The sequence below is a fragment of the Acyrthosiphon pisum genome, chromosome A2 (genome assembly GCF_005508785.2).
Source record: "Acyrthosiphon pisum isolate AL4f chromosome A2, pea_aphid_22Mar2018_4r6ur, whole genome shotgun sequence".
NCBI classification, from domain to species: Eukaryota; Metazoa; Arthropoda; class Insecta; order Hemiptera; family Aphididae; genus Acyrthosiphon; species Acyrthosiphon pisum.
This window is the reverse complement of record NC_042495.1, coordinates 63,363,109-63,387,188: the sequence shown is the minus strand read 5'-3', so window position 1 is coordinate 63,387,188 and position 24,080 is coordinate 63,363,109. Positions and strand designations below refer to the sequence as shown.

Below are 24,080 nucleotides of genomic sequence, written 5' to 3'. Positions count from 1 at the left end.
TTACAATCAACGACTCAATGGTCACACTGTCGCTTTTCCCGCTCTTTCTTGGAGCTATACAAATGATAGGTATTATAATTGTGTAAATATTCTAACAGCGTTGTTCGTTATCACGTGAACCGCTTTTTCTCTATTACTGTGTAGTCAATACACTTAATACTCATATTAATCTTATAGTCGTATTCTCTTTATTAATTTATTTATCGTTGGTCTTATACCTACCAATTGTTGAACACTACGATTTACGATGCATAACACAAGCACTAACTGGTTATTTAATTATTTATTGCCACCCATTTTGACGTTTTTCTGAGGACGATCTGAAATCACGGTCTGCTTCTGTTGCGCTTGTATAAAAAAAAACACGGCTTGGCACTCATCATACGTCCATGCGCCCATACGCCTAGCATAAAATGGAACCATTGATGCCATCCGAAGTCGCTCGTTTAGTGTATGGTGAGTATTTAGATTTTTGGATTATTAGTATTTCTACCTAGGGTTTTCTAAAATTCATAAAATTCAATATTCATGGATTCGCTCATGGAAGTAGTATATGTTGACGCTGCAATCTACAAAGAACTTCCTGTTTTGAATCATAAATTAAACTCCGGGCATCAAAATATTTACTTGAACATTTTAGCTACTCACCAAATGGTCTATCTATTCAACATTAAGTATTTCTAGTCATATTATGCCGTATTAAAGACATGAACTACAATATATTTTTGATTTTTTTTATGTACTTAACAAATTTAAAAATCTTGATATTTTAGTAATAGTATTTATGGATACTAAAGATTTTTATATTAATGAATCATTTATCAATCAGGTTATCTAAAGAAAGAAAAAAATGAGGATGCTGCAGTGTGCTTTTTGAAATCATCTCCTCATTTGACTGAATGTTTTCAAATGTTTAAAGCTAATAGAAACTTTAATATTAAAGTAAATGGGTTTGATTTACATGACATATTCGACAATTTTGGAACCATGTGTACCATGAGTAAGTTATACATATTATTTGTTTTTATCATTAAAAAATGTTTAATTTATAAAAATCACGAATTCGTGAAACATTTTTGAATATTCTTAATGTATTGATTTTAGTCGAAAAGCGAATACCTGAAACATGTGAATCTAAAACATTAATTGAGAAACTACAGTATTTGTTAGATACAAACCATATACCAACAGAAAAAGATAAATTTGTTGAGAAAAAACTAAATATGGTTGACAAATGTGTTGGTAATACAGTTAATACTAAAGATCAGAGTACACATACAACAATAAATATAGAAGCAAATAAAAGTATATCAGAAGAATTATTAGAAGTCCCATCTTTCACTGAGATAATTTCTAATAATATTTCTAAAACAAAAGAACCTGACACATTTAATGACGAAACCACAATAACTAACGAGAAAAATTCTGTTACATTTTCTTCGCCCTGTTTATCCCCAATGACACAACTAGAAAATAATACAGGTACAATTTCCAAGTTTGAAGAAAAAGAATCAAAAATATTTCAAATAAACAAACAAATTTGCAGTACTCCAGCAAAGAAAAATGAACAAACTAAAATAAAAATTGAGTTAATACCACAATTTAGTCCAAAAAATAGTCATAATCTAAATTCTGGGTATGTATAAATATTATAAATATCTTATTCTAGATCTAGGTGATAATAATTTTTGGTTTATTTTTAAAATCGATATCAATTTTGAACAAATAGTTTTCTACAGCTATATATCAGTTTTATGTAGGCGCAGATCCAGAGAGGGGTGCTAGGATACTTGATTTATTATGTAAAACACATTGAATGACTTCAAATAGCTAAATATTCAGAGCTAAGTTCAACTGGAAAATTCTGACTTCACTTTTGTTTTCAGCATGCTTAAATACATATGTTAAATCAAACAAATTAAAAAAAAGCCATAAATATACCACTGATTTCACCATTGTTTTTAACTTGTTAAAATACGTGAAATAAAAATTCAAAATTTGTTATAGGCACTGGGCACGACAGTATAGTACGGTGTAGTGCGTATGCGTCTGAATACGTAAAATCCCAAACTTTGGAAGAATATAACTTCTAGAATTATAATTTCCACAATTTATTTTTGCACCATCGTTCTTAACTCGTTGAAATACTTATGTTTCAAAATAAAAAAGGTGGGTAAGTGGATGTCGCTCTGCTGTACAGTAGGTTACAAGTGGGTCACTGTATAATGGATAGTATTACATTTGAATGCAATGATATAATATCACTGTATAAGAAAAACGATTCTGAGCGGAGACGGTTTGTCAGTTTAGGTATTAGACATACCTATAATAGGTAGGTATACTTATCTATAGTATTAAAAAAAAATTGACCTATAATAGGTATTAATAATAAATTCCAAATTAATCATATCACAATATCCATCAGGTAACGCGTTATACATCAACAAAAAACCGTGGTACTATCATAGATATATAATAGTATACTTTAGAAGTTTCAAGTATACCCAAGAATAATATTATACAATCACAACAAAATAACTAAAATAGTTATTCTAGGTTTTTAATATGTAATTTCGTCCAAATTTGTACTTAAAATGACTATAAAAATAATCTGTGCTTATGTATTTTTTAGATTTTTTGGTAACAGAATTAATTACTTACATGGAATCTTGTTTTAAATTTTCAATTCTTAGATACAAAAGTTGAACATTTTATAAATTTTTAACTACAAAATAATTATTCAAATTAAAATTTGATAAATTTTGTCAAAATTCGATCTTTAAATGCTTATAAAAAAAAATTTTGCCTGTATTTTTTATATTTTTCAACTGATATTGTAACAATATATCAGGAGCTTTTTATTACATTTTTATACTTTTTGGCCCAACAGATAAAACTTTATTGATATTTATAGAAAAAAAAACTAAAAAAATTGAAAACTTACAATGTCCGTAAACAGCTCAAAAAGAGTCAAAATATTTTCAAAATTGTATGGTGTATAGGAAATGCTAATATAAACATTCAGTAAAATGTTCATGTATCTGCAGTTCGTTTTTGAATTACAACAAAATAAGGAAATCGCTACATGAGAAATCGAGTGAATATCCAATGTTGTATAAATATGAATGTCAAACGCTCATAAAAATTTAATTTGAGTTTCTTATAGACATTTTTTTTTTGATAAATGTAGTTTATCCTATAAGGTATCTTGTATTACATTTTAAAATCTTAGTTCTAAAAAGAAAAATTTTTACGAATTATAAACTCAAAATAATTAGGTAATTTTCGTGATTTTCCATATTTTGTCAATTTTTGAACTTTAAATGCATATAAAAAAAAAATTGTGCCTATGTATTTTTAATATTTTTCATCTGCCTTTGAAACAATATAATAGGAACCTTCTATTAAATTTTCAAACTTTTTTAACCAACAAATAATATTTTATTGATATTTAAAGAAAAAAAACGAATAATATTGGAAACTGAAAACGTTCCTAAACAGTTCAAAACAAATCAAAATATTTTGAAAAATGTATCATGTATAGCAAATGGAAATATAAACAACCAGTGAAAATGTCATGTATCTACAGTCATTCGTTTTAAAGTTACACCAAAAACCAAATTCAATATTGTGAAAAATCGATTTTGCGTAAAAATTCCCATTTTTCCTTAATTTTTCTTTGGCTTTTCTTAGCGCTTTTGAAAATTACTGGGAATTTTAAATTTTGACCTCCCCAATGCACCAACGATATTCACTTTCCAATCGAACAAGATACTGAAGTTGAAAATCGAAGTATTATTTCAACTATTTATCGTATACACAGACACAAAAAAAAAAAAAACACACATCATTGTAAAATCAATACATTCATCGTTCCACTCAGAATCTAAAATGCATGGCGTATCTACAGTGAATATATACCATATTAAATATTGTTGTTTTTTAAGTTGAAATATTAAGCACATTCATTTTGAGGGCTAAAAAAAAATCTTGCCATCAGTATATACGGAGTATACAGAATGCGAGACCTTAACTTTAGCACCCCCATAAAAAAAAATGGTTCCGCCACTGGTTTTATGCTTAGAAAAATAATAAGACTTAAGGTATACAGAGTAATGAAATATATCCTAACATAATTTTTCTAAAATTTAATTTTTGTAACTTATAAACTAGTTGTTGTATTCATAATTTTGTAAATGTAAACGGCTTAAACCTTATTGTTATAGTGTTCAGGCTGAAAACCATCAAATACCAGAAGCGACATCACTTGACTCTATGCCAGGATTTTCTAAAGAAGATAGGATAAAGGATGGTTCAATTGTTATTGATACTGGTGAATTAGTCGATACATTTTTGAATGATCAAAGTTTATTGGAAAAAATTGCTGATACCATAAATAAATCTTTTGACGCTCAAAAAGAAACTGACAATATACTAGAAAGTAAAGTCTTGGATCCTCCTACACTTGAAAAAGCATTAGACTCTACTCAGTCTGATCCACAAATCAAAAACATACTGGATGAGTTTTTAGGTAAGTTATTCCTCAAAAAATGTGTAAAAAAAATTAATGAATAATGTATAAACTATAAGGTCTTTAAATGTATTTAATAAATTATAATTCAGACAAGTTTATAGAAATTTTAATTTTACTGAATATTTTTAGATATTCTTTAGTTTCTTATTTTGATATATTGTTACAATAACAGTTAAGAAATATTAAAAGTACATGGACAAAATTTTTTTTTATAAGCACTTAAAGTAAAAATGTTGACAAAATTTATCAAATTTAAAATTTAATAATTATTTTATAGTTAAAAATTTATAAAATGTTCAACTTTAATATTTAAGGATTGAAAATTTAAAACAAGGTTCCATGTAAATAGGTTATATATAAATCACTTTATTCACAATAATATCATCAAATATACTTTATAACATCATAGGCTGACTGACCGTCTTCGTTCAGAATTGTTTTTCTTATACAATGATATTACATCATTGAATTCAAATTTAATACCATCCATTACTACTGTACAGCAGAGTGACACCCACTTGCCTACCTTTTTAAAATGTATTATTCAATATTGAAAAATATTTTTATAGTGTTCAGTAAAATATGATTTAAGGTAGTTTTATCATTAATATTCATAAGTTTATTACTTGTAAAATCATTATAATTATATGATTAAAACACAATTAATTTAATTAGGAGTAACATAATATTTTTTAATATTTATAAATATTAATTAGGTATAGCAAAAATGTGTACTTCTGATTTTATAGTTTTTCACAGTTGTATTCATTTTAATACTATTGGTGATTGAAAGCTTATCAATTATCAGACCGGTAGGGGGTGGATCCGTAACGAGGAACTAATAAAATAACATATAAATGATACACAGAGTCCCCGTTACATCTTATCATTTTCAATCGCCAATAAATATTTGAATTTTTAATTAGCTTAACAAATGCTATAAAAATAATATTTCAAAAATAGATTATCAACACCGTATAGAAGGGGATACCTTTGAATCACGTGAAAATAGGGTAGTGGGTATTATTTCTGAGTTGGCAATACATTTAATTCATTATTTTAATACCTGTGTAAATAATTTTTTATTTACTGTGGATTAAAATTAGTATAAAAATTATAAATGAACAACACTGTTATAGTTGGATACACGTCAAAATATCGCGGCAATATTGTCGCGGTAAAAATATTGCGGCAATATTATTGCGGTAAAAATATCGCAAGTAAATATTTCGTTGGTACAAAAATATCGGAATAATATAGAATTTTGTTTTCATGACAATTTAAGTAAAAAAAAAATATTATAATACAAAATAATAAGTACATTCATATATAATTAATAAGGCCAACACTTGTATGCATTTGCATATTTTTATCGGTTGGTCAAAAAAATTGCTTATTTATACCACAATTTGTTTTATAACCTAACGATGCTGTATACAAAACTTTATTTTGCATATTTTTGAATTTTTAGGACTTATTTTAGCATTTAGTATATTTTTGGAGCATATTTAAGATTTTAAAAACTTGGGAATTACAAAATATTAATTTGTTTCGCTCATATATCTTATTATGGGTATTTCAACTGATTTATGAAAAGAGGTAATCTACTCTAAATCGCTAATTATTATTAATCATATTTTTTTACATTAGGTACCTAACATTTTTTATTTTAGAGCATATTTTATAGATTTTTTGGGCATATAATTATTGGCCTTAATAATTGATAATATCGTTTTCGCGACAACTTAAGTTATATTACTAAACGAATACTATTGTATAGGCGTACACGAAACAAACAAATTATAAAATTGTTATCTTGCGATAATAATGACGGGCGAGATTACTGATGTGCTATGAAATGAACCGCGACAATATTGCCGCGATAATTTGACGGGACACCGTTGTTATATAGTTAACTATAGACTATACTAGTTTATAGGTACAGTTGTAAAAGAGAATGTCGAATATGTACACTATTAAGGCGCCCGGTGCCAATGTGATTTTGACCTCAAAAACACGGTTTACGGGAATAATGATCCTGCGGGCTGTAGGAAGTCTTCTTCTTTCAGATAAAAAAATACTCATCAAAATCCGACAATTCTATAAAGCTTGAGAGTTATTCCCGAAAAGTAATTTTTTTCGATATAATACACCCTATCAACCACCCCTAAATAGTCATCGGGTAGTAGATTAGTGGAAAAGTCTTATAATTGAGGTAGCAACTAAAATATAAAATTTAATTTTCAAATTTTATAGAATTGTGGAAAATTTGAAAAACTGGCACTGGGACCCTTAAGTACTAATATAGTATAAACTAGTCTATAGCCATAAAATTATAAATAATTAAATCAATTAGTTACAAACAATGTTTTAATTTTGATTATATTAATATAAAATATTATATAATTAACATTACTTTTACTTAAAATTTGATTTAAAAGGTTTACTAGAAGTACTAAAATACAGTATGTAATCGCTAATTGAGAACACTCAATATTTAGACTTGCGCATGCGCAATACAACTTTTTTTTCTTAAATGACAACCACCTATTTTAACTACTAATTTTTTTTTGCCTAATTTTTTAATGCATTTTGGTAGTTAACCAACTTTCTAAGTCCAAAATTGACTAAGTTACAAGCAATCAAAATACGCCCAATTTTCAGATTTTTTCATTGTAATTCTGAAAATAATTGTTCTAAAATTTTTTAGGATTATTCATAGTTCACAAATTAAAGTGAAAATTATAATACCGAACGTTTAAATATTGTCTAAATTAATAGTAATGAAAATATTAATCCTAAAAAATTTTAGAACAATTATTTTTAGAATTACAATGAAAAAAATCTGAAAACTGCGCGTAGTTTGATTGACTGTAACTTGGTCAATTTTGGACTTAGAAAGTTGGTTCAACTAGGACTGTTCGATTATTTCGATTAATCGATTATTACGACGATAATTTTTTTTCATCGATTATTTTACAGTTTTTATAAAATTTGATTAATCAAATAATCGAATTTCCGATTAATCAAATATTAGAATTTTTCGAATAAACAAGATGATTAATCGTTGTTTCGACGGTTCAAATGAACTTCTATTTTTAGCACTTAGGGAATTTTGTACTCTATTCCATCTCGTGTGGGTAAATGTTTACTTTACACCAACACAGTAATCTACGTTAAAAAAAAAATTGATTAATCGGTTAATCAGTCATTAAAGGGGTTCCAAGGGGTTTGGGGGGGAGGTCGATGCCCCCTGTATACTCTGACGAATTCTAGAATGTCTGATATTTTCGGTGGGCTGATAAAATACATTATCTTGCCGATCGTGATTCGGCGGTGTCCATTTTTATTGGTCGCCGTCTAATCTAAAATGCTATAGTCGGGAGAACGAAAACTGACCGGTGTTATTTCAACCCTGCCACTGCTTCCCTACCCGAAAGCTGGTTTATTTGTATTAAAAGGTACATGGGCTATTTAATTGTCATATATAAAATCCATAAAATGTTGTGTCAATACTAATGATAGGCGATAGCTGTGGTTATTAGGATTTCACCGTTTATAATTGAAATTGAAATTTGAATAATAATATTTACCTATTAGCTGACATAGTACTAACACTGTTTTTATCAGACAAGCTGAAATTTTATCCATTCTGGACCCGCGCCTCTTAGAATGTATCATTAATATTTAATATAAATACGTTTTTGTAAACATTTCAGTTTTTAATGTTGATAATGATGATATTGGTAAAAAAACATGTACTAATGATCAACTAGATGACTCAATAAAATCTCGTTTACGTAGTGCCAGAAAAAAAGGTATAATAATTTATCCTCAATGATTGTATAAAGTTTTTTTCATGGTTTTATATGTTTATACAGATGATGTGCCAAGCAAATTAAAAAAGAATAATTTTAATATCCCTAAACATATTGTTTATGGTAATGAAGAGTGTTTGAAAGTTGACAATAATATTGTACTGATACATGAAGGTAATATCAAAACAACAGTTTTTGAGAATTACGATTTGTTATCAAATCAATTAGTTTTACAATCAATTGATTCAACTAAAATAGAACCACCAGGTATGCTTTACAAAATTGATTGAAAATAATTAAATTTTAGATTCTGGGTAATGATTGTAGTATTGATTGTATTTTTCGGTTGTCATTATCTTTTTGAGCTAAAAAATTCTTCAATCTTCAAGTTTGTGAGTAATTTCTATACCATATTGGATCTAGTTGTTTTACTTTGAGTTAAAAGCAAACATTTCTAATTCTTATTAAAATTTTGAAAAAAACAGAAATGTTTAGGTAATACCAGTTTTTGATATTGGGTATTTTATTGCAATTCAAAAATCTGTAGACATTTGAAATTTTCAGCAAATAATTCATGTTGGTATTTATTAACAAGATATAATTTTCAAATTATTTCGGCTATTTTTGAGCTATTTATTGATATTTGAAAATTGTTTACTTTTTTAAAAGGTTGAAAATTTAATACAAGATTCTTTATGAGTTTTTACCGCAATAAAATTATCGTAAATGTGTGAAAAATAAAATCCAAGACTAATGAAATCTTTATATGGTAAATTGATATAATTTTGTTAATGCATTGTTTTTTTTTGTTTAGGAGAAGGTTATTTTGCCAAATCTGACTATGTGAAAATTGCTCCAAAAATAACTCCCATGTTAAAGACTAACCAAGGTATGAACAGTTTGTTAATTGTTAATCAACTTATTTGTGAACATTAAATAATTTGTTTTCTATGTATAAATGATAATATTTTATCATTAAAAATATATTTACATATTAGTATTAGAGAACGGTTTTATATACAATAAAATGTTAAAATTTCATAAAAAAAAATTATTTTTTGAAAATTGAATTACAACAATATATTTAAAATTATAGAATCTTGCTATAAATCCTTTTCTTCATTTTTTCTTTACTTTTGTATGTAGTTTTAATGCATAAGAAAAAATAGCAATCAATTAATTTAAAAAATATTTGGGAAAACCATTTATACATATAAGTATACCTATTAATTTATTCTGATATTAATCAAAACTGTAAAAATGTAATATTTTTTTCTTATATTACAATAGTTTATATTTCAAAATAAATTATCGAAAAATATGCCCATAATATTCAAATTGTAAAATAAGCCCTTAAAATAGATAAATGTCGAAATATGCACAAAAAAGTTTGATTTTTTAAATTGTTATGTCATGAAACAAATGTTGTGCTCGCTTAGCATATCATACGATCATAATAAAATATAAAAGAATTACAAATTAAATATACAAATGTATACGAATCCGTGCTCTAATTATTATTAAATAATTCCTACCAGTTTTTATAAAGCAAAATTTAACAAACTGTGTTATTGTTTTTAAATTTATTGAAGCTTTAGCAAATTATAATGGTTATTGTAAAATTCCAGATAATTATCATTTTGTGAATAATTATATTTGTTTTTTACAAAGTATTTCTGTATCAGTAACATAAATCATTAAAAATAATAGTTATGATTGAAATAGAATACAAAACCTTAAAATAATAATTTAGGTAAAAATGTATTGATGGAAACGTACAACTGGTACTTGCCAAAAAAACCAAAAATCAATAAGTCATCGATAAAGTAGCCCATAAAAAAAAACTCAGGGAAATGTGTCATTTAATTTTACTATAATTTAATATTTTGTTATATTGGGTACCTACTTAGTACTTACATAGTTATACTTTTATTGAATGGATATACAATATATCTTTTAATAAATTGCATTTTTATTACACATATATTGATAATATTTTTGACGTTTTGATTGGTTTGTGCACAGTTTACCTAATTTATATTTTTGGATACATACCTCCTTATATCTGAACCATTACATTATATGACTATAACCATTACTTACTAATTTGAACAAGGAAAAAGAAACAAAATAAGAACACAAAAGAAACCTAAAAATGAAGGATTAAATAAAAAAATTAATCTATAATATGTAAATCGTTTTTGAGTGTTATTTTTTTGTAATTCTTACAGACTTTATACTTATTTACTACATATTTATAACAGTATATTATACCTACTACTAATTAATATTTTTTGCTTTTAGCTTCTGAAAAACATATATTTCCAAAACGAAGAAGACAGTTATTAGAAGTTCCTTGCATAAGGAGCAAATTTAGAAGAACAAATATAACTAGACAACCATCTGTTCAGACTCCTAAATCAATTGTTATTGAAGTTCCTAATCAAAATTCATTTGAAATTCAAGAAAAAAATCATACTGAGATTAATGATGTTATCAAATTACCAGAAGTTTCATCTAAAGTCAATAATGTGATTGTTCATGATACACCAGATGATAGACTCAAACCTCCAAAAAATAAAAGTATGAGTACTCCACGTAGAAGAAGCACTCATATAAGATGTTTAGATTTCAGTACTCCGCAGCCTAAGAATATGACTAAAAATCAAGCTCGTTCAAAACTTTTCTGTGATTCCCCTAATAGACTTGAAAAATGTTTGGAAGAACCTTCATCTAGTCCTTTACCAAAACTTCAAGTTGATTGGGGCTCAGTTAATGGATTTGAATCAATGGTTAAAAAAGAGATTATTAAAGATTGGGATACAGATATTAGAGAAATGGTGGGTGCTGGAATTTTAACGTCAGATGCTGATGGAAGAAAAACGAGAAAAAAGAAAACGCCAAGAAAAAAAATTAAATCAGTCAATATTCAAAATGATTCTGTTCTGCTTAAAGATCAAAAGAAATCTAGTAATATTTCAATCGCCACAAATGAATTACATACAGATGTATCAAATATTTCTGATATCACTTATAACGGTTTAAATGAGCAAGACTCTAATAAGCCATTACTGGATGTTCAAAAGCCACTATTAGAGAAAAATACAAAATGTCCTCCTTCATTGGAAACGTCAAATAATGTTACAGAATTAAATAATGAACAACCCCCAATTAAATCTAATTCTTTGAATACCTTAAACAATCTGAAATTGTTGAAAAAAGATAGTGAATTTTCTATATCATTAGAAACTCCAGATAAAATAACAGAATTATATAATGAGCAACTGCCAACTATATCAGATTCTTTAAAAAACATCAATGATAAAAAATCTCTCATAAAACAAAGTGAATTTTCGATTTCCTTAGAAACTCCAGATAAGACTATAGAATTGTATACTAAACAGCCATCAGTTAAATTCGATTCTTTAAATAATGATAATAATAAAAAATCATTTAACAAACAAAGTGAATTTATGATTTCCTTAGAAACTCCAGATAAAAAAACAGAGTTAAATAATAAACAACTGTCCATCAAATCTGATTCTTCAAAAAGTGAATGTGCAACTCAAATTAACCTGGAACAGTCTCATGTTAATGAACAGAAAAATAATCAAAATAAGTTAATTAACTCTTCTATTTTAAATACTATACCAGAAATAACAAATCAGGAAAAAGATTCCAACTTTTTAAAAAGATTTAATAATCATAACTATTCATTAATAGAAAACAAGTCAAATGAACCAACTAAACCTTTAAAAGATCAAGGTTTATTTGTTCAAACTGATAATAACAATTCAAGTGAATTAAATAGTCCATTAAAGTGTATTAGCATTGAATCATTTAAACCCAATCTAGTTGAAACTCCATATAAATGTGATGATGCTGCAGTTGATGTACCTGAAACTCCTATTTCTAAAATAATACGTGAATATGATCCAAGTAAGATGGTCACACCGTTACCATGTACGCCAGAACATGATGAATCATTGACAGAAACACCTTTGACCAAAGTATTCAGAGAAACGTCATATTTAAATAGACCTCCGATTTCACCATTTCCTCCTACACCAGGAAATTCAATGTCCGTCGATACTTTGATTATACCACCAGAACAGGATCATTTTAAAACTTCAAACAATATAAATTGTAAAATTAACAGTTTGAAAGAACTTTCAACACAACCTATTCAGTCTACAACTACTAATAGAGAATTATCAACTAAGTCAAAGAAAGATAAAGTTAAATGTACACCATCAAAATCTAAATTAAAAGTTTCTACTAAATCTAAAGTAAAAAACGGATTAAAAATAAACAATATTGAAGAAAAAAAAAAACAAGTGTATGAGTCTGTTAAAGTTGAGCTATTTGGAAGTGATATTTCAGTGAGTCCATATAAACCTGAAATATTAAAGACAAATGAACAGCATAAATCAATAGTTATTAATAAAAAACCAAAAGAAGAAGAAAAAAAATCTGGTTTTAAGCCCATACCCAAAAGAAAATCAATTGAATCTATATCTGTTGTAAATGTTAATAGTATTGAAGAGCATTCATCAGATGAATTAAACATGCAACCAACTAATACTCCATTAAAATATTCTATTAAACCAATAATAGTGCAATGTGAGAATAATACTTCAGGAAAAGCAAAGAAAACAATTTCAAAAAAAATTAATAAGTCCATGGTACATTTTGATGACCCAGTTGAAACATTCTTTAGTTTGTCTAAAAGTCCAACACTGGATAAATCTAACAACAAAAAAATTAGTAAAATAAAATGCAAAACCACTGTAAATGACAACTCAGAACAATTGATAGGGTTAAGTAGGTATTTGAACAAAACTTCATCGACAGATTATGACTGCAGTCCAAAAAAGAAAAAAATCAAAACAATAGAACCAACGGTTAACATTTCTAAACTTAATAATAGTGATTCTAATATAAATTATTCAGAAATGTATAATGAAGGCAAATCCAGTAAGAATATATCAACAAGTGATATTAGTAATGAAACAAAAACTAATGATATGAACAATAAAAAAATTAAATTATCTGCAAATTGTATAATAGACGTAAATAAAGTGTATAATGAAAAGGAAAATGTCAAACAAACTGTGTCTCTAGATGATACTCCAAATTGTATTTTGGAAAATAAAATGAATACTAGTCTTGAAAGATCTGAATCACCTATCGTTGTCAAAAGCAGTGTTAATAATACCTCTTTTATTTCTTTTACACATGATGATAAATTAGATGTTCAGATAAGCAAGGTCTGTGATTCACTAAGCAATATGAAATATTTAAAAAAGCAAAAAGTATACGAGGTCATTACTGACGATGGTGAACATGTGGTATGTTAATTAATAGTATTTATGTTTACTTATAATTTTTTTTCCTTCAAATTTATCTTGATATCTTCTAGCTATAAGTTAAAATAGATAAAATCATCATTCAATAATTCTAAATCATATTAAAAGAAACTAAGTCATCGGTATAAAAAAAATCATACACATGCATATTCTTTGTTGTGTATATTTTATGTATATTTTCCTATACCACATTAAAAACTAGCCTATAGTTGAATAAATTTAAATGCATAATCATAGTGTATTATACTGTATTGAACAGGGATTCAATCAAAAGGGGCAAACCTATGGCACATTTGTAGCTAATTTTAACAGCCCACAAAAATATTTTTAATTCATTGTTCAATTTTCCATAACTACATTTAATGATAAAAATAATGGTAAAAAAAATCTTTAAATACTCAATATTTTATATTTATTTAATAAAAACGCTTGGGTATAGAATATTCAAAGTAAAATACACAATTTCTTACGTTTTAATTATTTATTGTATTATGCTTAATTATTATCATACCTAACTTTTATATAATATTTTTCAGATGGTGAAATTAAATGTATCAGAAATATTCACTTTGCTTGATATAGTCTCAGAATTAGATCCAATTGCATCACCATCGATAACAACAAACAAAATGTTAGACGTTACTCCAAAAATAGAAAGCGGCGAATTGGATAATGATGAAAAAATACTTATGCCAGTGACCAGCACTCCTAAAGACAATGTTGAAACAAAAATTGAAAAAGATGATAGAGGCAGAAGAAGTCCATCTTTTTGGGATGATTCTGTTCATAATTACCCAATAAAACACAGGGACAACAGATATAGGGAAAAAAACCGTTGGCAAAATAAAATCCATAATAAATATGATTATAAACACAGGTAAATATTAGTGACCTTCAATTACAATGTACATATATTGATATATGTAATTTCATATAGCGCCAATAACTCTTATAAATCGAACAACTATCTATGCCGGTGATTCTCAAACATTTTTGTTTACTGTGTCCTTACGTTGCCAAATAAAAAAATTAAGGAACATCAAAAACCAACTAAGAATATTGAATGGAATACTGAGGCTCCATGGAGCTCATTGTTTGAGAATCACTGATTGATACTATTAGTTGTAAAAAATGAATACAGTCAGTGGCGTAGCCATGATTATGAAATGGAGAGTGTTTTAAGTATAAATCGAACCCTATAAAAAATATATTTATTAGGAGGGAACATGTCAATGGGGGGGGGGGGGGGGGTTAAACACCCAAAAAAAACCCTGGCTACGCCACTGAATACAGTACCTATGATATTTATAACTAAATGTAAGTTTTGTTAACAGGTCAAGCAAATTTAGATGCCATGATGAACGATTTGATAGTCCAATACACCATTCTCAAAGAAGTCATCATCAAAATGTGAAAAGAGAGTTTACGGAAGATTCAGTTAAGGATATACATAGATATAAATACAAAAATGAACATAGACGGTCCTATCATGATTATTATAGTAAAGGAAGAAAATGTCAAGAAGAAAATGAACGATTTTCAATTCCACAAAGAATGTAATATATCATATTCTTAATTATTGGTTATTTTTATTATGTAGGTACCATTTATATACAAATCACTTTACATGAAGAAAATGTATTAAAATTGAAGTATAACATTTAAATATTTTCATTTAAAATAGGTACTTGTAATATTTTTCATTCAATGTTGCCCAGTGTTCTCAATCTGATATTTGTAACCTATTTACCTGTATAATAAATTATTTCCTATTTCTAATAAGCTTTTGTTTTGTATAATTAATTGAAACTTAAAGGTACTAATATTTATTTTGTTTTTTATAATGTTTTAGGTCACAAAATGAATTACCAAAATCAAATAGATCAGAAGATATTGTTAAAAAGGCTACTAAAAGGCCCTCAGATCGAACAGTATATAATAAGGTAAATTTATGCATTAGTTTTTAAAGACTTTTTTTCAAAATGTTATAGTATTGACAAAGAAATATTCTCAAAAAATTAAAAATATATTTTTGTAATATATGAACATGCTTAAAATAATTAAGCGGTTTAAATTAATTATTAATTGGTATTGTTTTAACGCAGAACATTTTTTCTCTAATTATTTCTAAAATTTAAACATAAACCTTGGTGATAAATGTTAAAACATCATTGATAAATTGTATTTTGAAAGTACAAATGTAAAATGAAGAGAGCAGATATTAAAAAAAAAAGTGGACAAATGGTCTGTGCTGTAGGATAGTTGTTGAGTATGTCTTTGTATGGATGAGTTAGATACAGTGGCGGCTCGTGGGTTTTTAATGAAGTAGTGCACATCCAAAAAGAATATTACCAATTTTATATAAATATATATGTATAAAATATATTATAAATTGTATTAAATAATTGTTTACAAATTTTAGTTATTCACCAATTAACTTTTATTTTGATTAAATTTTTAAACAGAAATACGATTTATCAGCGGATAATCGGAATATAATAAACAAATGAGAGTAAAAATAAATTATAATGCCTATGCCAACGCGCAACAGGCAGCGACGTCGGAAATAATTTGCTGAAAATAATTTAATTGGTTATGTGCACAGAAACGAATGTGCACATCAATTCCATTTTAACACGGGTTGCATGTTTCAACTTGTTTTAATTTTTACACTGTACAAATGTGGACAGCGATTGTGTGCACTTCTGCACCACTACAATACACACCGATACCGTTCTATTGTGGACAAACGCCCGGCTGTTGGGCCATCGAAATATCACAATCCAAATATTATATTATTTTCATGATATTCTGAATTTATGTTTTTTTATTTTTAAAAATAATCTTAATAACACTATAAGTACTTAGTTGTATTATGATTTATGTTTTAAATTTTTCTTGAGTTTGATTAGGTAATGCACGTGCACATATTAATGAACCGCCACTGATTAGATACATATATTTGAATTCAATGATAAATCATTACATAAAAAAACGATTCTGAGCAGACATTGTGTCATCCTGGCATACTTTATATGATTTTAAATTTAAAAATTAATGAAAACTGAAAATATCTCATAGCTATAAATAGTGTAATATCCGATAAACTTGCAAAGATATTTTACCAATTGAAAAAGTTTTTATCTGCAATAATTTGGCCTAACTTTTAACCTGCTGAAGCACCAACTAGGGTTCACTTTTGCTGATGGCAAAACTCGGAGCATTTAACCACCCCAAATGTTGATAACAGATAGAAAAAAAACATTAATCTTTACACTCAGAATGTAAAATAATAAATATTATTAAGTTATAATTAAAAATATGTTTACAATGTTTTAATTGTTAGAACTTTTTAACAAATTTTAAGTTTTTATTAAAATATGTCTTGTATTATAATTTATATTGATTATTCATGAATTATGATTTTTAGTAATATGGGGGGGGGGGGAGAGAGTTGTCAAACTTATATCGACACTAAAGTCTAAAAGTATTTTGCACCTACTGAGCTTATCATCTTAGCATCCCTGATTATAAAATATATGACATAATTATTTAATTTACATTTCTGGTTTCATAATTTGTCAATTATCATTGTTAGCGTTTAAGAATTATATATTAACAATATAATATCTAACTAAATAATTAATAAATATTTATTAGAATCATAAGAATTATTCTTCATATTTTTTTATATCTAGAGAAGAAATAGAAATTTCGTAAAACTGTAAAATTATACTCATTGTCAATAATATTTTTATTTGTCATAGTTTATTGAATCGGAATATTTTAAAATGTATAATGGTACCATATTAAATGTATTTATTTATTTTTGTAGACTCCCTCTAAGGTGTCTAAAGTTGAACATCAAAGGTTGCTGAAGAACGTTGACGTTGATGATTTTTTGTCTGTTGTACATGGTCAAAAATAAAAACGTTTAAACTTATACTATTATTATAGTGTATTAATGAATTCAATTGTGTACATATTAAATTAATGTTATATTTTGATATCTACATTGTGTACCAAAAAAATATTGTAAATATTTTATTTTTTTTAACAAATGTTTTATGTTTAAGATTCTTCCTAAATATTGTTATATGAAGTAGGTTTATTTAGTAGACAGTAGTAACTGTGTATGGCATTATGTATTGATTATTCTTATTTTGTCAAATACAGAGATGATCAGAATTTTAAACTAAATCATATTATTTATTACTCCAATCTTTTCCTTCTTCTTTTTCATCTAGTCAGCTAATTTCTGCCATTTCTCTCTCTGTCTCTGTCTCTCTGTCTCTCTCTCCGCCAATGCTACTTCAAAAGTCTTGTTTTCATTTATATCTTCTATATCTTAGGAAACAATGTCCACCTGAAGAGTCCTGGGTCTACTCAATGGTCATTTTTTGCTTATTTTGTTAGTCAATACTTTTTTTATTATTTGACCAGCTGCCTTCAAACGTGCCCTAACCATTCTAGATATTATCTTTTTATATATGATAGAATATTTAGCAAAATTATAACACTTTGTAGGTTATGATTTTTTCTTTTCTCAAAAGCCTGCCACTCTGTTATAGCTTGAGCCGTACATATTTCGTAGTACCTACTTTTTTTTCGAAGGTAATTAATTATCTATATCTTACTACTTCCTTTGGTCAGTGACCATGTTTCACTCGCGTATATCTAACTACTGATCACCAGAGTAAATTATTTTTAAAAGTTATAAAATAACTCATTACATTAAATATTTTTATTTAAATTACATTCACGTTACCCAAGATTATTATTATCACGTTACTTTACTATTTTATACATAACGGTACTTTTTTAAAACATAATTACTAGATCAGTCCTTAACGACTAATGAGTAGTAGGTAAATTTTTAATGACCTAATGTTATACATGAAAAAAATGTAAAGTATTAATTCCTGGGATCTTTTATAACATTGTTGATTATTATTTACTATCTAAAACTTTTGGAATCACAACATTTATTTTATTGATTTTTAATTTTTCTTGTATATCTTAGACCTAGTCACTAGTTTTTGTCATACATTCTACATCCATAATTTATTTTAATAACAAGGCAAATTACACTTTACTCCATAGAAATTACTTTTAAAAAGTAATTTGGTTATAATTGTGTTCATTTAAATAAGATATAATGAAATTACTACTGTGTTACTGCAAAAGTAATTTCAATACAGAAATTTGTAATTTGTGTTGTTTTACTACTCAAAACTGCTGTTCTCAAATAACTATAGTACAAAAGTGTCTTCAAATTTTGTAGCAGTAGTTTGGATTTTAGTCTAGAAGTTACACTATGCTGTAGTAACATCGGTAACCACGTCATTTTATTCGTTCTTTAATCTCCTTCCTTAGTCCTCGACCCTTGTGCATGTTGTGGCTATTTATGATAATTACCAGGTACATAAACACATCTACTTTTATAAATCTACGATTATCAACGACCTACTCTGTTATGCGGTCTATCATTGTCTTTTGGGATTCTCTTTGTCACAATTAAATATTTAGTGTTATCCACAGTTATTTAAAATACATAATTTATTTATTTTGGTTATTTTTCTAATTATATATGATAAAATGTTTGTTTGTGAGTTTTGTAATTATGTGACAGTATCTAATGTTTAAATATTTTAATTAAAAATATTGTTGGCCAGCAATCTTGATAGGCTGAAAGTCTTCTAGTTGTTGTTTTAATATATTATAGGCCTTACCTGTAAGTTAATGGATTATGGGTAGGTTATATAATTTGCCATAAATCATTTGAATCCAGTACTAGATGGTGTATAGTGTATACTGTTGATTCAAGGTAATGATTGACGAAAAAGATAATATTCACTGTACTCACTAAAAGTAACGTAACTTAAAAAAAATCAATTTAAATGATGTGATTGCAATTTTATAACAAACTGTAAATGTAATCATACTACAAAACAAATATTAATAATTTTCCAACATGGTACAGCACAGTGTATCCTTTACCATCCCATAGCTCACTAGGCTTGAGCATTTTTATATAAATATAAGATAATATATCCGAAAATTGTTGTTACATTTATAGTACAAATGACCCACAGTTATTACTTCCGTGGTCTAGCTATTATCAGTAGCTAAACAATAGCTTTAGACCAAATTAGTCAATTTCCATTTCATACAAAACCTAGCATGATCAATAGGCATGTTTTCTAGATAGAATTTATACGGTGACCATGTGATTGTTTCCTTATTTAGTTCAGATACCCAAAACTAAGAATTGTTTGCTGCAAGCAATTTAAATTACTCGTAAAGTATCTGTCTACAAAATTGATCAAAACTCAAAAATTATTACAATCTTCTTCACAAACACTCTGATATTTTCTATGATTTATATAAAATTCATATACTTAAATTTAAATTTATTTAAAATGAAAAATGTCGCTCTTGGTCAGGGGCCAACCTTTTTCCATACTGTGCTAATTGAAAAAGAAAATTGAGAATGTGCCATAAAAAATTAATACGGCAATCATAACATTATTACCTAATGTTATTTTGACACAATATTTACTGTGCACTATGATATTTACAAATTGTATGATTTATTCATTACTGAAAAACATAATTTTAGAAATACTTAAACATTATATTATATTTTATTTGACGCTAGAATGCCATTCATGATTCAATAACATCAAATGTGCCACAGGTTAGCCAACCCTGCTCTAGACATAGACTAAACAACAGACTGATAGACAAAAGTTGTGCATGTAATTTCATGTGGGGAAATTGCACAACTACTGACCCTTAATAAAATGCTGATGTTGAGACAGTGCAACAAAATATTAATATTACAGGGTCAAACAAATTTTAGACCATAAAAGCACACAATCTTGTTCTCCCGAGACTAGACCTAAATATAATATTGCAAATAAAAGATTTTATTTGAATAAATAAAAATGACAAAATTAGATTATGAAATATACCAGTGAACATTTATTTTTTAACAATTATATATATAAAACTCATTAAAATGTATAAAGCTCATTATTACAGAAATAAGAAATTATTAGAGTACAATAATATATTTAACTAAATGTAATTAAAAGTTAAGCAAATGAAACATTACTTAAAATAGTTCAAGTTGTTCATTATTTATGAGAAGATCATTTACAAAATATAATGAAACACAGGATTAAAAAATTAATCATTTGGCTGATAAAGTAACATAAAAACAAATTAAAAGTTTAGTTTGATACGAAATCTGATCATATTATATCATGTAAATATAATACCTATTTTGTTATTATGTTTAACAATAAAAAAAATTTTAATATAAGGAGAATGTCACAAATTTTGTAATTTCATAAGATCAACAGAAGAAAAAACAATAAACTTAATTTAAACATAATATAATGAATATCACTATTTCAATATTTTTTACTTGTGTTATAAAAAAAATTGGAACATACAAGTACAATATAAAATGTGCGTAACCCGGCGGTGTAATTAGAATTATCAATGAGAGGCGATTGAATACAATAATAAAGATATAAATGTTTGTTTTATCAATAAAAATATTACGATTTATATATCTCAAGGAAAATAAATCCTTATGCTTCCCGTCCCTAATTACGCCACTTGCATAATTATATTACATATTTTTCTATTACAACAAAAACAGTTAAAATATATATCCGTAAAAATATTTAAGGCGTTGTTCAATAGGCTACATCTCTCTAATATATAAGAAATTATTTTTTTAGTGAATAATACTATTTATTTTACAATTAAAAATAATATCAATACAATCATTTTTTTGTTTTTATTATTATAAATTTTACAAATGACAGTTGAGTTAAAAGTGGGCAAGTGAAGCAACAGGAGGCCCTTTAGTTCATTATAATTGTATTTGTCTGAAATGTTAAAATTGAGATTTCTTGGGTAAACCATGTTACATCAAGTGATTTCAAATAACAAAACTTATTGGCTCAATTTATAAATTAATCATATCAGTAGATAATAATTGTTTTAAATAAAAAAACATGAACATTTTTATGTTAGTTTAAATAAACCAATATATAAAAATGATATACGAAAAGAAAGAATACCATGTCACCTACGTGGGACATCGGTGTATCAAATAAGAACCCTAGTTACATGCATATCACACTAGGTAGTGAAAGTGATGAGTTTCTTTAACAAAGTCTTAGGAATAATAGCTATTTGATAAACTAAGTTAATGCAATTTTTAAAATTAGATTTAAAATAATAACTAAGTGGATTAATTAAAATGAGTTGAGAATTATTAATATTTGGTATGGTATTTACTATTTATTTATTATACTTCATCATAGGGATATTTTTTGGTAGTATACTGAACAACTGTTATTTTATTTTCAAAAAAAAAAATATTAAGTCCTACAATAAACAAACTTATAGGCAAGTACATGTAAAAAATTTTTATTTTAAACTAGGTACTATAATAACGTATACAAATTTGAAAATGTTTAGTCAGTTGTTACTTGTTATAAAAAAAAGCGTATAATAGAAACAAGATACGTAGAAAAATTGTAAAAAATATTCTATGAATACCATTTGAATGATTATGTTTAATACAATATATACTAAAACACTGAAAAAAGTTTTCTAAGTAATGAGGTATGTGAGTGACTATTTTTTTCAAAATTGTCAAACTTTTGCAATCATTAATAAAATGTAAGACAACAAAGTTTCATACAGAATAAATAATGGTTTACGTTATCCAAAAATCTATCTTCCCATTTTAGGACCCATACATATAATAAATTGAATAACATTTATAAAAATTTTAAAATAAAAGTTTTAAGTAACAATAGGTTAGTTTATTGAAGTTAGAAAATAACATTAGCTGCATTATGCAAAATAATATATATATTTATGATTCATATTTTCACTAAAAACTTGGTTATTTTCAAAAATCACCGTTACGGATGTTTTTTTTGTTATCAATTTAATATTCCATATTTATAACTTCAACCACCAAACTCCCAACACTGTAAATGCAAAAAAATTTAATATATAATTCATAAGTTTTATTATTTTTCAATATACCTTTATGTTGTTAGTTATTTGGATGATGTCATTACTTGTTTCTTTTTACATATGAATGGTAGCAGCTGTATAACGAGCTTCTCCTTTTCCCCAGCCCCACTGATTTGGTCGATACTGAATAAACAACAATATTTAATTATAATATAAACAGTGGATAAAGCCAGTCCCCTAACTACATTTAAAGTTGTAATAATTTTTAAAAATATATGGTATAATTTATTTCTTAAATAATCAAGCAACCATATTTCAAGTTTGGTAAAATTTAATCACTATTCACTAATTTAATATTTTTAATAAGGTATTAAAATTTGTATAATAGCCATTAACTAGAGACCGGCCCATCCTGTTTAGTACAAATAAAGATATTTTTTTTACTGTATCTTAGTAACTCAGTAATCGAAAAGCGCCACCTATCTTGATTTGGTGGAAACGTGAAGAGGTCCAGTCTATTAGTAAAAGGTCTATGATAATAAGTAATAACACTATCACCATTATTCAGCTATAACTAGTGCTTCCAACTAAGTACAACTTTATCAAACTAGCCCTCATCAACATCATTCTCCAAGATGACCTAATCCTATCATCCATATTTGAAAAAATATCAGAAGCATAACTTAACTATAATGTAGTTATGTGAATGAACATTTTTAATAAATACTGCCACTTAGAAGCAAAATAAAAGTTTTTTTAAATATTATTAAATTTGAATACATTGAGCAATATAGAATTTAAAATGGTATACTTACTCTTATTAGCATTTGCCCAGATCGTGTATGTGGATTTAAATAAGCATAAAATATCCAGACTAGTGCCATTAAAAGTAATGAAACACACAATGCAATGAAGAATAAACTTGTACTAGAAGATGAAGAATTTGTATCTAAAGATTAAATGGTTAAGTTAAAGTAAATGCTGAATAAAACAGTTTGCTCACAGTGGCGTATTGGAGGGAGGGGCTGTGATAGGAACAATCGTCTCCAAAAAGAAATATTTGCAAATCATATTTTAAAATTGTTGAACTTATAATCGTTTCTAAATTTAATTTATATTCAAGCAACAACAAATACAATGTTGGTTCTAAAATAGCGCAAATACGATTGTTCGATTCATTGCCATAAACCGCAGTAGAATTGCAAATATCAAAAAAAGAAATAGAGATTTTAATTTGTAAATTAAAATGTACTTTGTTCTATTTTTTTTTTTAGGGGGAGTAGATCAACCTCCCATGAAGTGAAGTCTTAAATACGCCACTGTTTGTTCATATAGTATACGGGG

The 24,080-nt window shown here is 26.6% G+C and overlaps 2 protein-coding genes and 1 long non-coding RNA gene across 6 annotated transcripts in view; 1 reads left to right on the top strand and 2 right to left on the bottom strand.

The window, feature by feature from the left end:
• On the top strand, positions 1-17,916 carry LOC100160291 (putative leucine-rich repeat-containing protein DDB_G0290503). Of its 4 annotated transcripts, none has more exons than XM_029490645.1 (12): positions 1-456; positions 830-1,000; positions 1,105-1,636; positions 4,227-4,531; positions 8,254-8,352; positions 8,416-8,526; positions 9,167-9,241; positions 10,657-13,703; positions 14,258-14,598; positions 15,056-15,277; positions 15,574-15,664; positions 17,557-17,916. In XM_029490645.1, exons 1-12 carry the CDS (start codon positions 414-416, stop codon positions 17,647-17,649), a joined length of 5,130 nt encoding a protein of 1,709 aa, XP_029346505.1. In that variant the 5' UTR covers positions 1-413; the 3' UTR covers positions 17,650-17,916. The 4 variants fall into 4 exon arrangements, with proteins under 4 accessions (XP_029346505.1, XP_001945819.2, XP_029346507.1 ...); XM_001945784.5 differs by having other exon boundaries at positions 8,416-8,619; XM_029490647.1 differs by lacking the exons at positions 830-1,000; positions 1,105-1,636 and having other exon boundaries at positions 351-456; positions 8,416-8,619.
• Positions 17,917-20,680: 2,764 nt separating this feature from the next.
• Positions 20,681-23,939, bottom strand: LOC100574348. Its single transcript, XR_511136.3, has 3 exons — positions 23,552-23,939; positions 22,806-22,919; positions 20,681-22,747 (listed from the first exon to the last, which is right to left on the bottom strand). It is a non-coding gene; the product is annotated as an uncharacterized LOC100574348 (long non-coding RNA).
• Positions 23,940-24,020: 81 nt separating this feature from the next.
• Positions 24,021-24,080, bottom strand: part of LOC115034153 (plexin domain-containing protein 2-like) — an 8,033-nt gene continuing 7,973 nt past the window's right edge. The window contains exon 7 of the mRNA XM_029489965.1: positions 24,021-24,055. Within this exon, the coding sequence (XP_029345825.1) occupies positions 24,021-24,055 (35 nt within the window). The remainder of the gene's footprint in view (positions 24,056-24,080) is intronic.

Excerpts from the sequence above, each read along its gene's own strand:
- LOC100160291 (XM_001945784.5), top strand. The coding sequence starts at position 414 with ATGGAACCATTGATGCCATCCGAAGTCGCTCGTTTAGTGTATG. Across the intron at positions 1,001-1,104 it reads TGGAACCATGTGTACCATGA|TCGAAAAGCGAATACCTGAA; the intron begins GTAAGTTATACA and ends TATTGATTTTAG. Across the intron at positions 1,637-4,226 it reads AGTCATAATCTAAATTCTGG|TGTTCAGGCTGAAAACCATC; the intron begins GTATGTATAAAT and ends TTATTGTTATAG.